The sequence below is a fragment of the Dinoponera quadriceps genome, unplaced genomic scaffold, assembly GCF_001313825.1.
Source record: "Dinoponera quadriceps isolate SergipeBrazil2010 unplaced genomic scaffold, ASM131382v1 scaffold119, whole genome shotgun sequence".
Lineage (NCBI taxonomy): Eukaryota > Metazoa > Arthropoda > Insecta > Hymenoptera > Formicidae > Dinoponera > Dinoponera quadriceps.
In genome coordinates, this window is record NW_014554226.1 from 13,237 (window position 1) to 30,417 (window position 17,181).

General features: G+C 38.2%; 2 protein-coding genes across 6 annotated transcripts; one reads left to right on the forward strand and one right to left on the reverse strand.

Annotated features, from left to right (window-relative positions):
- Window positions 1-35: 35 nt before the first annotated feature.
- LOC106744325 (cationic amino acid transporter 3) lies at window positions 36-8,261 on the forward strand. 2 transcript variants are annotated; one of them, XM_014619036.1, is made up of 11 exons: window positions 36-522; window positions 3,695-3,962; window positions 4,119-4,247; window positions 4,526-4,786; window positions 5,041-5,324; window positions 5,429-5,666; window positions 5,743-5,845; window positions 5,970-6,121; window positions 6,250-6,419; window positions 6,527-6,635; window positions 6,720-8,261. In XM_014619036.1, the coding sequence occupies exons 1-11, from the start codon at window positions 472-474 to the stop codon at window positions 6,842-6,844; spliced, it is 1,890 nt and encodes a 629-aa protein (XP_014474522.1). In that variant the 5' UTR covers window positions 36-471; the 3' UTR covers window positions 6,845-8,261. The 2 variants fall into 2 exon arrangements, with proteins under 2 accessions (XP_014474522.1, XP_014474610.1); XM_014619124.1 differs by having other exon boundaries at window positions 5,821-5,845.
- LOC106744137 (tectonin beta-propeller repeat-containing protein) lies at window positions 6,870-15,981 on the reverse strand. Of its 4 annotated transcripts, none has more exons than XM_014618737.1 (25): window positions 15,528-15,981; window positions 15,192-15,446; window positions 14,922-15,104; window positions 14,223-14,375; window positions 14,072-14,164; window positions 13,751-13,931; window positions 13,450-13,673; window positions 13,032-13,235; window positions 12,770-12,945; window positions 12,513-12,645; window positions 12,157-12,383; window positions 11,915-12,055; window positions 11,668-11,824; window positions 11,399-11,561; window positions 11,231-11,334; window positions 11,013-11,155; window positions 10,539-10,887; window positions 10,291-10,441; window positions 9,856-10,055; window positions 9,541-9,750; window positions 9,359-9,451; window positions 9,049-9,184; window positions 8,776-8,967; window positions 8,545-8,702; window positions 6,870-8,363 (listed from the first exon to the last, which is right to left on the reverse strand). In XM_014618737.1, exons 2-25 carry the CDS (start codon window positions 15,414-15,416, stop codon window positions 8,274-8,276), a joined length of 4,086 nt encoding a protein of 1,361 aa, XP_014474223.1. In that variant the 5' UTR covers window positions 15,417-15,446; window positions 15,528-15,981; the 3' UTR covers window positions 6,870-8,273. The 4 variants fall into 4 exon arrangements, with proteins under 4 accessions (XP_014474223.1, XP_014474311.1, XP_014474401.1 ...); XM_014618825.1 differs by having other exon boundaries at window positions 15,192-15,433; window positions 15,514-15,981; XM_014618915.1 differs by having other exon boundaries at window positions 9,856-9,971; window positions 15,514-15,981.
- Between the last annotated feature and the right edge of the window lie 1,200 nt (window positions 15,982-17,181).

Below are 17,181 nucleotides of genomic sequence, written 5' to 3' on the forward strand. Positions count from 1 at the left end.
CAGCGAGATGCCAATAGCCAATTGAGTTTATTCCTACGTAATAGTAATTTATGTAAATACGTTACTACGTGTTATACGAGAAGGAAGAGATTCGCTGCGATTTAATTAATTTTCAGGCGAAGTAATATATTTATGAATGTCTTGTAAAGAAAAAGATATATCTTCATATTTGTATTTCTGCGCGCACGTTTATTATTGCATCTGTGTGTCTGAGAATTGCACGTGATTTCGGTGCGGTACACGCCGCGTAGCGCACGACTCTGCGCAAATGTCCTACTTCAATAGTATGGTGGTGGGGGACATTGAAGCTTATTACTACCTGGGCAGGTGGAAAGTGAGCATCGTGACGTTACGGCATATTATTAATTAGCGATCGACCGTCGTTGCGATCGGTTCTAGTTAGCGCAATCGCACATAACGTTCGTCCTGTCAGTCGAGTTTGCATGCGTATTCCGCTCAAGATTTGTGTATATGTGTGTGTGTGCGTGTGCTTCTCCCTCATACAAATATCTCCCAAACTTGGTAAGTCTGTCCAGATATCTCGCAATAAACATTTTCTTAAGCATCTCGTTAGCGCAAATTTGCTTTGTTAATCGCTTCGCACATTTCACTTTGTACATTTGTGAAACACAATATCACAGATGTGCAGAGTGCATTTGAATTATAGGTTTTCTTAAGAATATTAATACAACACGCTACATTATACACAATTATTAATACAACTAATTAAGAATATTAATACAACACGATGTATTAACATTGTCACGTGTAGCAACTATCCGAAACGACCAACGAAACATAAACATCGATACATAAACATCGACACGAAATTTGCAAGGTCGAATACACGCCCGTTAAAAGTTTCGCGCGTAGTCATACGCTGTTGTTTAGTAAGATGTAAATTACAATCGTTGACACACGTTTTTGTATACTCGAACCGGTTTTACAAGTTTTGCGATTAGTTTGAAGATATATATCAAGAAAAAATATTGCTACATTGCGTAATGTATCAAAATTTGCTAGTATTTTCCCAATAATGTATATCTCTTCCGCGTACTACATGGCAATATTTATATCACCCGATCGCAACCAGTGATTGGTACAACTATATGTACGTATATTGCTGCACGTGTATTGGCTATGAAAGACGTATTACATAGCGTTGACTCGTAAGTAATATAATAACCTGCATCATCATTTCATGAAAAAAGCATACTGTTTCAGATTGTGTCGTATATTTCTCATAAAATAATTTTTTTTTTCGCGCAATAACTTTTTATCTATCGATCTCCGATAATGTATGCTAGAATACGTGAACCCGGCAGAATAGATTTCCCGATTGGATATTCTGCGATTAAACGTTACATTTTTCTAAGTTTTTGATGTTATTTTGCGGATAAGCGCGATACAAGTTGAATTATATTAAAGTGCGGTCGCTATCTTTAATCAAATTAACATTGTTTATTTTTTATCTTTTCATTTCGTGTTACAAGAAAATTTGCGTCAGGTGTATCAGCGTTTAGTATCGCATGTTGATGACAACGAATGACCGAACGATATTTCGCGTGAAAAAACACACATCAAGTTTTTGAACTTACTCAATATTGAACGTGAAATGAACAGCCTGACAAAATAGCAGTCAGGCTGGTTAGAATGGCACCGCGGTTTTTATCGGCGACGACGTTCGCACGGTATAAGTACTCAAGGACCCCGTTCACAGTTTGCAACAGGAAAGTGAGTTGCAAAAAAAGAAGAACGTTTAAGTGGCCTATAATTGGAGTTCCTCACGGAGAATGTTTGAATATTATTATTATTATTATTATTATTATTATTATTATTATTATTATGTAAGAATCGTGTTCGATTGTCGCGATAATGCGGATTATTTTTGCTCAGAGGTAAAAAGAAATATATAACAGAGAAACTTGACGCAATCAAGATTCGCGTTAAATTGTGCATCATTATTACTATACAATGATAATGTTGTAAAGAAAATAATATCAAGGAAAATGTCAGATATTTCGTACGAAATGACAAGGAGTTTGTTGAAAACGACGATATCTCGATCATGCTCGCATCGATAAGGACTGCGTTTCAAATCCCAAACTGCAACACGTGCACAATCTGCACGCATGCATAAGTCGTGGAAGATAATCTTTTTGTGCCAAGCGACGCTTAAACTACCAAAGCGGTCCGATTTCTAATGGTGCTAAGGATTAACCGTAATTTCTTCTCGCAATGTGTAAACGAATAAATATTTTTCTTTTTCCCTTGCATTACGTATCTTGTGAAAAATCTTATTCAAACTGCTCCGGTAAAAAGCGCTACACGTTAATCGTCGGTAGTGTTAATAAATATCTGCTCTGTTGATTCAAACGTCATGATACAAGACGGGGGCTGAACACGCGAGTGAGAGCGAAAAATCTCGTACACTGTAATTCTATCTACGATTATCGGCCGTTAGCTTAAGCTTTAATTAAAGGTCAGACATTAGCTGTAGTAAATACCTCAGGCACTATTTCAAGATATACTCACCATGTTTGGCCTTATGCATCCGTAGCAAAAATGTGTTGGGATTTTGATTTGTTTTATATGTAAAAAAAAAACGTATAAATATATATCGCATAGAGAAAGATGGGGAGGATATAATTCTCTTGTTACTTGTTGAAAAATGCTCAACTTTTTCACAAAAGCAATATCAATATGCGCAATGTACTTACATGTGTGTTACATCAATATCGTGATTCAAAGTGTGTCGTCGCTACAACGATTGTATGTTTTGTAACATAGAGTTGAAAGCATTTATCCTTGATGGATATCGTTTTCGCAACGCAACACGTTTACATACAACATCTAAGGTTGCATATGACTCGAATGAGATTTGTAGCTGTGAAGAAAAATTTATCATAGAAAGAATCCATCACATTGTGTCGGTTGGAACCATACAATTCGCTCAGTTCCCATCGTCTGGTTAATTAAATTTTATCTCTGCATCATACACGTGTGTATCGCCGTTCTTAACAATTTTAACGGTGTAGTTCGTCCTTGCCAGCTACGATAGGTGCAAATATCTCTGAACAGTATTAAGTTTTATGCTAATATGTGCGAATTTCCAAACAGAAGTGGAACGAAATTGATGTGTGTGGAGAATATAAGTGAACGGAGAGAAAGCAGCGTTTTTTTTTTCTTTTTTAGGCAACATCAAGGTCGAATGGAAGTAACGTTGAATTGGACGGGATTTATGCGACTTTAATCAACGACGTTTCTCCTGGTAAATTTCAAGTAAAAATCGAGATCTTGCTTCGTTTTCGAAAATCATTCTCAACACTGTCTCCGAATACTGTGTTATATTCAATAAAGATAAAAACTCGATGAATATCATCATCATTATACGACTGTATAACGTTTTCATATAAATTCGTTCGATATCTTGATGAAAATGCTTTTTTTTTTTTAATATTACCTGCACGGGGAAAAACGCGTTTCTTTACGCATCGGAAAAAGAAAAGATGACACACGTGTATACACTTGGGAAGTATATACAAGATCTTTAGATCCTCAGAATATAGAAGATACACGTATAAAAGCGAATGTATGATATTTTTCAAACTATTCTCCTGATTTTAATGCATTGCTTTTTTATGTATTTTTATAAACAATAATTTCTAAATTAACGCACACATGACGTGTGCAGGTGTGCGAAATCGCTGAGTCGGTCGACGGCAGCGGCGATATGACGAGCCAGCTGTGGAAAGCCTTGTCGCGTAGACGCATCGAGGAAAATGAAGAAGGGAAAGGTGAACTGGCACGGGTGCTCGGTTTATTCGATCTGACTGCGCTCGGCGTGGGTGCGACTCTCGGCTTAGGCGTTTACGTTCTTGCTGGAAGCGTAGCCAAAGACACTGCCGGACCTGCCGTTTGTATCTCTTTCCTCATAGCTGCCGTTGCGTCCACTTTTGCGGGTAAAATATTCAACTGCTAATTCGAATTTTTCCCCTATTTGCAAGTTCTACTTGTAGTTGAACCAAGTTTCCGCATAGTGATAATTGAAGAATTAGCCCGTAATTAGTCCATATTTTCTCTTCATGCATATATATCCTCATATTTATGTACCGTAGGTATGTGCTACGCGGAATTCGCATCGAGAGTACCAAAGGCCGGCTCAGCGTACGTTTATAGTTATGTAACAGTGGGCGAGTTTGTTGCTTTCGTCATAGGATGGAACCTGATTCTAGAATATGTAATTGGTAAGTATATTCATGTATGTATGTATATTCGCTACATCGCGCATGATTATTTTCCTCTGCCTTCTCAAATTAATAATTCACACATTTACATGGTTATTTGAAAAATGGTACAGAATTTTTGCTTCACGTTAATTTAAACTAAAAGTATATGATGAATGAGACACTTAGCGACAGACATTCTGTGTGTGTGTGTGTGTGTGTGTGTGTGTAATGAGAAGAATCGAATTGTTACTTGCGTGATGTACAATATATTACAGAGAAATGATGTTGTTTGACAGGTACAGCGAGCGTAGCTCGAGGTCTCAGTAATTACATCGATGTGTTGATAGGGAATGTCATTGGTAATACCATGCGTTCCCTCATGCCTATAAATGTCACCTTCTTATCCCAGTATCCGGATTTCTTTGCTTTTGGAATGGTAATGCTACTGGTAGCGCTATTGTGTGTAGGGGTGAGGGAATCGTCAATTTTAAATAACGTATTCACCGTTGTAAATTTGACGACGATCGCGATCGTTATTATCGCAGGATCGATAAAAGGTAAGAGAATTGCGTGCGAGTCAACCGTATGATATTCGAGAATCTCTCTCCAGAAGTCAGAAGAGGAGAACGATTAAGTCGATTGTTATTTCTCTGAAAGCGACGACCGTGGGAACAACGGTTTTTTTTTTTTTTGTAGAGGGGCATTTCTTCTTTCTCCCCACGCGAGACTAATCGTCCTCTTGTTCTTCCTGCAAGGTTTTCGCTTACACAATGATTGATCGATCGATATTACGCGCGTGATATACTTGCAGCAAATCCATCAAATTGGTCGATCGCGTCCGAGAATATTCCAGATACTGTGATGAACGGCGGGACCGGTGGATTCATGCCGTTCGGTGTTGGCGGAGTAATGATCGGAGCCGCAAAGTGTTTTTACGGATTCGTAGGATTCGACGCCGTCGCTACCACCGGCGAGGAAGCGAAGAATCCTCAGCGTCATATTCCTCAAGCGATCGTGCTATCTTTAATCATTATATTCGTAGCGTATTTCAGCATCTCCACAGTCCTAACAATGATGTTGCCTTATTACGCTCAGGTATTATCCGATCAGATTCTACGCTATTGATTACGCGGAATGTTAGACCTCAAAACTTTGACTCGACGGAGGAGGATCGTAAAGAAAAGTGAATTCGTGTTTAGAATGCGGATGCGCCGTTTCCGCACGCATTCGACGAGATTGGATGGCCTGCTATTAAATGGATTGTCAACATAGGTGCGATATTCGCGCTGTGTACCAGTCTTTTGGGTTCTATGTTCCCATTGCCCCGCGTACTGTACGCCATGGCTAGCGATGGAATAATATTCAAAATTCTCTCTAAAGTGCATCCGAAAACTATGACGCCTATATATGGCACGATGCTCTCTGGTCTGCTTATCGGTCAGTGTACACATGCCGATGAATGTGTAATCATCATACGTCTCCTTTTCGATCAAGTTCCTGTTCTACATTACAGGTTTTATGACGCTCATTTTTAATCTACAACAATTGATCGACATGATGTCTATCGGTACTTTACTCGCATATACAATAGTAGCGATATGCGTGTTAGTGTTGAGGTAACGTAATCATCGCGTGCGCGCTGTATCGTTCGTGCGTTTTTGTAAGTTTTCAGCGTGGAACTGTGATAAATCATCCAGAATATATATATATATATATATTTCTTTTTTCTTTCTGTTATAGATATCAAAAAGAAAAGAATTCTGCTGCGCTATCGACGAGTAATTATCAACTTACACTTGTTGATTTATTTAAAGAATTATTTAATTTGCACAATCAGAAAGTACCGACGGAGCTTTCCAACAAGATTGCCAATATCAGCATCGCTTTACTCTGTGAGTTTCTCCGTGTTGGATTATAATATCGTATAAGGATATTGTGTAACGCTGGCCCATACACTACGCCTTTAGATATTTTAGATAGACGAATTGTGCGCGTAATTTGCGATAATTAATCGTTACAGGTATTATTATATGTATTATCGCGTATTTGATCAGTAAGATGGGCACACAATTAATCGCTGGAGACGTTACAATATCTGTGATACTGGTTATTCTCGTGATTGCCCTTTTTTTGAATATAACTGCGATCGGTAGGCAACCGATGCAGAAGATTGAGCAGCTCTCTTTCAAGGTAAGAACATGTATGCTGAAGGTATATATTTCATTGTGTCATCACAACGCGCGATGTATAATAACTTGAAAAATTATCAGTATTAAAATAACACGTGTATGATATAGGTACCTCTCGTCCCACTTATCCCATGTCTTAGTATTTTTACAAATATATACTTGATGTTGCAATTAGACGTTTTTACATGGATTAGATTTGCCGTTTGGTTGTTAATCGGTAAGTAAACTCGCGCGTTCAATAAAAAGAATAATGCAAAACATCCGTGTTATTCAAAAGTTGACAATTTATTTGTGTGTACAGGTTTTTGCATTTATGGTTTTTACGGAATTACTCATAGTGAACAAGGGAAAAGAAATAAGGCGGATGATGACAAGTTGCAACAAAAGTATGTGGAGAAATTTAGAATATTGATCACATATCCGTAGAAATGTATACGAAATGAGATGAAAGAATGGAAAGGGGATGAAATTTCAGATGTTGAAATTTCGTTTCGACCTTATATGCCGGAACAGAATAACTGAAGAAGACAATTTTACATAACAGACTTGCACGTTAAAAAAACTTTGATGTAAAAGACGATGCAAGTACGAGTGTGTTGCGCCCAGTCATATTAATATATGCAGGTAAAGCACACGCATGTCTTTTGTTTTTTGCGAATTTGTTTTCAAGCGCCCACATGTTTTCTTTCTAGCGAAAATATAATGAAAAAAATGTGATCTCTTTTTTCTTTTTTAATACATTTTTGCGCCACGTTCATGTTTGATGCATTAAGTTTCATATATCGTGCGATAATAATTGCATCATGTGATGTAATGAAGGTATACACGCGCGCACATAACGTACGTACACACACGCTTTATTATACGACATTTATTTATAAAATAGAAGTAATATACTCTTCTTACATCGGCAAACGCAATATAAAATACTTTGGTACAGAATAATGATATAATCGCGATATATTAATGTAACGCAATTGAGAACACTCATAAATAGATTACTTATTTTACATCGATGTGTTTTAGATTCTTAACCAGCATCGCTTAGCATACTAAATATAGCAGCAATAAAAAATCAAATTGATGACTTTTGTGTGTGTGTGTGTGTGTTTGTGTGTGTGTGTGTGTGGTGTGCGCGTGTGCATGCGCCTCAGAAAGATTTTATTATAAATTATACGGAGATTATCAGTTATTATTACCGAGATTTGGTATGATCTTTACGAATTATTTAGGATAAAGAATTAATACTATATTAATATATGAGATGGTAATATATAGATTTATATAGACATTTCAGATTACAAAAATCAATGAAATTGGCATCTTGACATTATGCGTTGCTTTTCACGCGCTGGAATATCTCTTATATCACAAAATAGTTTTACTACACTTTTATGTAAGTATTTTGTGCTATTACGCGCTAATCATAGATGCTAGTTACTCGACTTTCCTCTTTCATATCCTAGTAATACTAGAAAAATAACAAAGTGTATAACAATTCTTATTCTATCTTGTAAGCATACTTTGACGGAAATAATAATTTACGTGATCATATCCCAATTTAAAAATTATGTATATATAAATATTTGCTGTGTATATATGTTCTACTTAACATTACCATCTTAGATAGAGTTCTTTTAATGTTCACTATATACTCCAAAAAATTCTTAGCTTACAGAAGAAATCTTTAATACGGTAATATTTTCAATCTTTAAGTAAATCATTGTATATAATTGATGATTAAAGATTAGCAATACAATCAGCATAGACTACATAGACGCGCGTTTATATACGCACGTTTATACACACATAACATTATATATTACAAGGCAATCACACAAAATTGCAAAGTACTTTATGTTAGCATAGCCAAAAGCTTTGATTTATCGCAGTCATTTCGTCTTATTCGCACAAGCCCTCCGAGACTTATATTTTGCCAGTTTGCCTGTCAAGAATAAAATTGATAATTTACTTATTGAGAATATTAAGAAAAATATCTGTGTGTGTGTATGTGTTATTATTTATTAAAAAGATATTTTATTCGATCTTGTTATATAATTATTTACATTACGCATTCTTCATGTCTAATACCGTAATCTTAAACTAGCTTGTTTGAATTTACTTACTCCTATACCAGTTACCCATCCAGTTCCAGCTGGATTTTCATGGGTAACACCAATTCTTCGGCAGATAATGCCAGCTCCTGAGGTGACCCAAACTTGTCCCTGTTCTTTCGAAACGGATACATGTCGGAATCCTTGCTTAGCATTCGCCACTGACATATCTAAATGAATTAATTGAAAAGATAATATGTACCATAAAAACCACTTAAAAAGGAAGACGAGAGAGAATGATACCTATATGGATGGGATCATTTGGCATAGCAGGCAACGTTTGCCAATGAGTTCCTTCGGGAAAAACATTCGATTGTACGTCTCGACGCACTGACAATCTACCCGTTGTATCCAAGGCCCACACTACATCGTATCCCACCGAAATCTGCTTCAACTGTGCCCCTGAGGGTGGTTCAACATTTTGCCATTGTATACCTAAATTGTTCGACATTGATTACAACCTGAATTACGATTTGAAGCGGTTATATAGCTTTGATTCTTCAGAAAATTTTATACCGGTCGGTTTCGCAGCACTGATGCCCAATCTCCAACAGGAAGAGCCATTTTTCCCGACGGCCCAAACTTGTCCACACGGACCACACGATATACTGATTAACGGTTGATCGCTTGGTATATGTTCCCACGACACTCCCTGTTTAGAGTGTTTACAGTACGTTAATTTGATTTGTGGCGAAAAAAAAAAAAAAACTGTCGACGTTCATCAACGACTACTACTCATTGAAAGATAAGGTTTCTACTGAAACGCTTGATGTTATATATACGCGATGATAAAAGAAAGTAAGAAAAAGAATAAAGTATTTCATACCATCGGACAAGATTCCGACACACCTCGTCTGAATAAAGCCTCACCATTCGCAGCAACTGCCCATACGTACGTAGGAGCGTCCGTGCCAGTCGCCTAATTAAGAATATATCATATTTGATGAGATGCATGCGGCGACGACGACACCTATGGTGGTACCAACAATGAAATTATAAAGAACATACATATAAAGAAACATCGACGAGTTTGGTATTTCCCAGCTCTTGCCAGGGTCCGCTGGTTGTTAGCTGGCATCTTCTAAACCATCGTCTTCGTCGAACATAATCGGTAAACTGTTTCTTCCCGTGAAACTGTGAGGGAAAATCGGTAGCATATTGCCAGCCGTCTCTGTCAACACCTCCGGGTGTATGAAAATCGACGATCCAATCCGATACCTTTGGAATATCGGTATTTTACTTACACAGGGATAGAGGGATAGAGGGAATGATGCGACAGACTCTACCGTTAGGTTGATAAGTCGTCTTTGCTTTCCCACTTACCCAATGCCAGTGCATCGACAATAACTTGGTATGCTCTCGCGTACACTTGTGTCGGCCAGTCGCGTCGCTCCACATATAACGATCGGTAGGAAGTCCGTGCGCGGTATATCCGGTTACTGGATTCCAACGTTGATTTTCATACACATAATAATTGTGAGTATCCACCATAGTATTGATTCCGGTATTACTAGCACCCAAGCCTACACACAATAGGGAGCTTTTGCAATAATGTGATACGCTAAAATGCGTTCCGCTGTCGACACTTCAAATTTATACATAGATACGCAACACAAACTGCAGATTTGCAGTAATGACAGTGAATATCGAAACAACGTCATCGCGATTCAACTCGCAAAGTGGTGATCGGTTTGGATGAAATACAAACGATAAACTTCTTATTGCAATCCAGAGTTACAAGTAAACAAAAACGAATACCTTTGAGAAATGCGCCTCCCCAACCACCCGTGTACACCCAAGCGGTACTGTCGTAACCAATACCCCAAGTAACACCTGTTGAACATGTTTCGACTTTCTTCAAATGTCCGCCAATTTGTCTCCAAAACATCATACTCGGCTCGATGATCACCTATTCTCAAGTGAGAAATATCGATTAGTTACTACGCGCGCGCTGAAACGACAGAGAATAGTGGAATGTATCGACAAAACAAGTTTCACACACTTACGGATGTAGATTTGTATGTAATATTGCATAAAGTCAACAGTCCCTTGATGCGTAAATGCGTAATGCTTTGCGGAGATATTCTGTGGCTATAAAAGGTATATTCGCTATCATTAATAAAAATTCTATAACCGCGTTCTTCGCAAACGATATATAGCGTGAAGTCACAGCCTGCCTTCAATGGACTACCTCCGTTTCTTTCCTCATCACCCCATTGTCCATTCTGATATGTGTTCCGTACGATAATATTTTCTTTGAGTCTTGGATTAAGATGAAAAGCTATGTCGTGATTATCTATCACAGCTTTTTGTTTCACGAATGTTGTGGTATAACAAACCAGATTGAAATACAACCTAGAAATAATTTATTTTTATGTCGCAGTTGATCCATCAATTGATTCGTAATCGGGATTGCAAAACTGCGTTGGCCCAGGAGGGAACAGAGCGGCTGTTGAGCGCGACGTGTATGCGTCGCTTACCTGTCAGCATCGTCGTGAACACATACTCCAATTTTTAGGGTGCTACCGCATCCAAAACCATTCTGTAGTATACTCTCGAACGGCAAATCTTTACCGGTAACATCCATCTCTTGCACGTATCCGTTCTCGGATAATTGATATTCCTACATACAACAATTTCAAGCAATGAGAAAGGTGATGATCTCTGAAATGACACAACGAAATGATGTATATCTTACCTCTGCAATTGCAGGATCGAATACGTACACATCACCCAGTGCAGTTGTGATCCAAATCGAATTTGGACCGGGCGTACCGTACACATTATTCATCTGGCAAGATACTAGAAAAGGGGACGTTTCTGTGTAAAATAGCAATGTAATAGTACATAACTCTCCTCCTCTCACCTGACGTCAAATGTGCCAGCCAATCTTCCATCTCTGTGTCACTGGTAAATTGCAATCTGATTACTTTTGAACGAGTCAATTTAGGGGTATGGACCGCTATCCTCGGATTACCTGGCTCGCTGCAGCAAACAACGCACGTAATTTCCGAGATGGGAAATTGTATCTGCAATACAAGTATCCGAGAGAATCGTGTGGCGTGAGCGGCACAAAGTTACATATATACGTAAAAAACGTCGTCGATGAAAATCGTCATCGATGATGAAACGCACCACACTTGTTACGCCGTCTGAATTTAAAATTATCAAGGTCCCGGAATCCAACGACCCGGTATCACTGCTTATCCATTCCAGCTCGATCTTGCAATCTTCGTATAACATGCCGCCTTTAATTTTGCATTTAGCATCGCCAGTCTTAACCCAAGATGATCTGCGACAAAATTTGTTTTACAAACGAAATATGTTTCTCAAGGCGCGTGCTACATACGCACGCACACACTGTCGATATTTTTCCGCTTACTTCTCAACGGCTCTTTCATATACTATCGAGGAATCGAGTAACACTCTTTTCAACCTCGACTTTAATTCATCTAAAATATATATTCTCCATGATTCTCCAATTTCCCCTTGCCCGGCTGTCGTCCCGTTACCGTCCGTAATCCTATTCCCAATCAACAAACGTCAACAGACTGTGTCGTAATTTTTCACGTCAACACCGCGAGAACATCCCCTTCTTCGGCTCACAATGCAAAGTTGCTTTACCATTTCGGTGGATTTATCGGATCGACGAAACATGCTCCAGCTTCCACTTTGTACCACAACACGTCACACTCGGCCCAATATATTATTCCTGCACTCTCATCTTCGCCGTACACTCCAGAATCTCCAGTTAAATCTGGATCAAATATGCTCCCGTCAGTTTCTGGATGAGCTTCGACACCTACCATGGAACCGACAGAATGAACAGGACTCCAAGCAGCAGGATTGATCTATTGTAACAGATAATTTATTAGAATTCTCTCTTCCTCTCTCTCTCTCTCTCTCTCTCTCTTTCTCGTGTGCTCGAAAATATAGTGGTCGATATTTATCAAACAATATCAACAAAAGTGCATTTGAACCTTGACAGTACTACTCATCCCTTTCCCCGAAACGACTATGGACTCTCCACTTTTTGCTAAAGATTCGTTAGATATAGTTATACTAGCGACACTCGCTTCGTTTAGATCACCCGCGTCTACGGAATTTGCAGACCTAGCAAGCACAGCGCAAAAAGGGTTCACATCAATACCATGCGAAACGCGTTGTCGTTGTTACTGCTGTCGTGTATTATCATCATTATATAATCATCATTTTCATAACCATGCGTTGCCCTCACCTCTTTCTCTCTTCATTTTGATATATATCTTGAAAAGACGTTTGTTGGATATTTTTTGCGGATGTGCCATCTGTACGTTGCCACAATTTTAAGGACGTGGGTGTTGGCGCCGAACGCGATTGTTCTTCCCATTCTCTAACTAATGTTGTACCCTCGCTTGTACTGTGAGGGCGATTCTACGACACACAAAGAGAGAGTACAACGTTAGAAATGCCGTATATAATAATTTCATCGTAACGAGCGAGATATATGTGAAAGATACCAAAGAACTCCAGCTCTGATGACGTTGCTGTTGCGGTGTACCACATGTGCTGTGTCTATTGCTCGATGACAAACTAGCATTGCTGCTCGCTCTGCTCAGCTGAAGCGGCGCGTTTATTAATCTCCATTTTTTCCCCGTTAATTCCGAGCGTGTGATGCCGGTACGGTAATACAAACATCGATCATCGTGACCGATGGCCCAAACCTTTTTATTGATATATATAATGCGTAACAACATCATAAAAAGGACATTCTCGCATCAAACACGTTATAAAGTAACAAACTATATAGCTTTAGAGTTCGCTGAATCTTAATTTTATTGAATCTCATTTACCCGCATTTTCTCTATGTTATATATATTTTTTTAATCTATACAGACAGAACCTCTTGGTCATGTGAACTAACATTATTATTATTACCTGGTCATTCGGAGCAACAGACACTAGTGCCATTTTGCTCAACATTTCAACCCAACCAGTTCCAGTGGCCAACTGTTCGCAAACACCGCTCATTTCGCCTTTGATACCTTTTCGAAACCATACTCCACCATCGTGTGTTACGGCCCATACGGCATCAGTGCCTACACTAACTTGCACCAATCTTAAATCTTTTTGCGGTGGTTCCACTTCTGACCAATCGTCACCTTTAATCATTCAGTTTACAACATATTAGCGTTTACTATTAACGTTCAATTATACGACGCATCTTATGATTGATTACCCATTGGATTGTCTCTCGTTACGCCCGTACGGACCAATGCTTTCCCCGTCATAACCACAGCCCAGACAAGACCAGTCAATCCAACATTAATTTGACACACTTCGTAGCCGTTTACCAGCTTGATGGAGCTCCACCTTTGCCCTTCGGGGCAAGTTGTACTTGTCCCAACGCGGAACATTACCTAAGCAGTCAGGACGACGATTACACGTCACGACATCTTTTAAGTATCAAAACTGATTAATTGGTTACATCATCGGCGATGTGCGTTTCGAAAGAAAAGTTGTATTAAAAGGTAAGATAGATATATATGTATATATATACCCTTCCGTGAGCAGTTACAGCCCAGACTATCAAGCTTCCAGAACTAGTCCCAGGTATTTGATTTCCACCCACAGCTACATCGATGAAAGGTTCCTGAAAACATTTTTTTTATTATTACGTGCAGGAAAGTCTCGATAAAGCTTCATCTTACCTTAGTAGGATCTTTATGAAGAGGCGCAATAGCACACCATGAATTCATAGCGCTATATCTCCGATAACGTACCCATTTGCGCCTCCTTACACAAGATTTCCACTGCTTTTTTGTAGTGTACGTAGCTGGAAAATCAATAGCGTATGTCCATCCCTATCAAAATCAGATTCTCTGTGATCATAAGATTCTCTTTGGTCAAGGACAACTGATAACTATACATGAAATCTGAAATCTATACATAAACGAAACCTTATGAAGAACATGACTACATACTCGTAAAAGATACAAAAGATGCATTAATCATTCACAGTTTTATATAAGTATCAATAAATTGTATACAAAGAATTACAAGATTTCTGTGTCCTTGGTACATATGCGATTCTAAAGCTCAGTAGCGATTGTATAGGCTTATATATATGCACATATATATATATATATGTATACATATGTACGCACATACATACATGTATACACTTGTACGTTAACACATATTTGGAGAAATATGTTCCTCACAAAAATAATTGAGTTATAAGTATCTCATCTCGACATATGAGTTTTGTATAAGATAAAATAGCAAGAGATAAATAGATCCTTCTTCATGAAATAAGGAAGAAACTTTATCACACATGCATGCGCAATACATGCAGATATATATATATATATATATATTTTGATATAAGATAGAAGATATATAGTTACATCATGATCCAGTGGCTGGCCATCTAATGTCGTCTCTATTTGCCAGTCACCTTCCCATTGCCAAGCCATTGATGGTAATTTCACCTTGTCTCTGCTACGATCGACTGTACCATCTTGATTTGAAAAGTTATATCTATCAGTTGGGAGCAATCTCCCACTGAAACCTTCTAAAGGTAGCCACCGCTGGAATTTATATTATTTAGTTTATTTATGGCTGTATGCTTGTAAGTGGCCTTTATAAAAATTTATTATAACAATATAAACACACACCTCGTTTTCATAAGTTTCCTCCTTTATTCTTATAGGTATGTCTAAGCCGTGAACGTGAACGTAAACTTGACGATCACCGCCAATAGCCCACATAAAGTGAGGCACAGCCGACAGCTGTTTAAATTCAAGGCCTAGATACATGAATTCACGCCACATATTTCCAGATGTTGACAGTCCGAACACACGTCCTTCATTGTTAATAGCATATAGATATGAGTTTGGCATTTTTAATACAATGTAATCTTAAAAAAAAACCTGTAATCAAGTATATGTTCAGCCACAATATGGATATTTTTGACATAATTTTCAGGAAAAACGATACCTATCGATCTTTACCGACAAACACTACTTTCTATGTTCCATAGACAACCATATCGAGAGAAGAAGCATGCCCACTTAGCTATATCACATTGAATTATAGATGACGCATCGGATAAGAGACTTAGTCATTCTCCGGAAACGATTATCATCCCTTTTTACACGATAACTTCTTCCCTTGACATATCAATTGTACCACATACACGATAATTAATCATACATTCATTGTATCTTGCACTACAAATATGACTGCATATAATTAAGAAAAATACGCTCGGTACTGTTCGATCAACATCGTCGCTCAGCGATATCGGAGATAATCAAACCGTTCGAATTGACATTTATCTTGCGGAAGAGAGACTAGGGGCCACGATGCGAGAAAAGACAAGGAATGTTGCCGTAAATGCACGTTTGTCCACCAGTGTCGTCTCTCCGTTCCACTACACGCTCGCAACGCCCATATCAAACCGTTCTACCCTTAGAGCATATACTTACTGGAGGTAGCACGTCTCGATAAAAGTGTGGTCAGGGTGCGAGAGAGAAGGTAGATTAGAGGTGACAGCTATCTCTCTCTTACTGAACGCTCATTGGTTGTTTGCTTAGAAGGAGAAAGGCCTATACGAAAGTTCAATTGTTGCCCAACTCGTCAGCTCGTCTGCTAGTCTGTATCATTTTGACGCGTTTATTATATTTAAACATTTAAGTATGTGTAAATGGTGCTGTTTGGTTGAAATTATTACAATGTCAAAAATTTGTTGCATCCTAAATTGTCGTATGAGACGATCCTGACTGTTTGGATTTATGTTTTCATAAGTAAGTCTATTAAAAATGAAGTTGTGTAGGTTAAGTAAACGTTTTCGTTTTCAGTTTTGGTATCAATAATTTTTATAATTTTTTTTCTTTAGATTTCCATCAGATGAAGTTATTAACAATAAATGGTGCGATGCAATAAAAGATAACTTTGAAGATTGGACTTTAAAGAAAAGTTCATATGTTTGTTCTGTCTTAATTTAATGTTTTGATACTATAATTACTTTTTAATTCATAATTAGGGATGTATTATTTATTTATAGATGTTTTATAATGTTATTTCGTATACATTTATACGTTACAATCTCTCAAAAGTGGGGAGTTGGAATCGACCAATGAGCGTTCAGTAAGAGAGAGATAGCTGTCACCTCTAATCTACCTTTCTCTCTCGCACCCTGACCACACTATTATAACACGGGCAGCATAAGGCACGCTCCCTCCAGTAGTATATGCTCTAAGGTCCTACCAGACGCCCGCGGCATACATTTTAACTAGTTTTGTAACTAGCTTTCTCCGCTCATAAGTGTCGATCCACAATAGATATTTTAAGCCTTATGGTTTCTGTCCACGGCAACGCGTCCTGTGGGCAAAGCCATTATTAAGAAATTAACCAATCACGGTAAATTATTCTCTTCATATTCGACTGTGATTGGTCAATTGTTTAAGGCTTAAAAAACAGGTCCAATAATTCCGTAAACCCGTTATTTCTGTTATTCACTTCCAGAATTTCCGCTACGAGTCGCCACTATACTTAACGAGAAACTAAAGTCGTGATATGACTAAACGCCGGACGTACTTTCCACTTCTCAAGTAGTATGACTGTAGAAGGACTGGTCGGATGTATTTTCTACTGTATTAAAAC

Bases quoted from the DNA above. Each gene is read 5' to 3' on its own strand.
- LOC106744137 (XM_014618737.1), bottom strand. From the start codon at position 15,416: ATGCCAAACTCATATCTATATGCTATTAACAATGAAGGACGTGTGTTC. The intron at 15,105-15,191 runs GTGTGTGTTTAT...TATAAATTCCAG, and splicing joins AGGAAACTTATGAAAACGAG to CGGTGGCTACCTTTAGAAGG. The intron at 9,452-9,540 runs GTATGTTCTTTA...ATTCTTAATTAG, and splicing joins TCGTCGATGTTTCTTTATAT to GCGACTGGCACGGACGCTCC.
- LOC106744325 (XM_014619036.1), top strand. From the start codon at position 472: ATGTGTGTGTGTGCGTGTGCTTCTCCCTCATACAAATATCTCCCAAAC. The intron at 5,325-5,428 runs GTATTATCCGAT...ATTCGTGTTTAG, and splicing joins TGTTGCCTTATTACGCTCAG to AATGCGGATGCGCCGTTTCC. The intron at 5,667-5,742 runs GTCAGTGTACAC...TCTACATTACAG, and splicing joins GCTCTCTGGTCTGCTTATCG to GTTTTATGACGCTCATTTTT.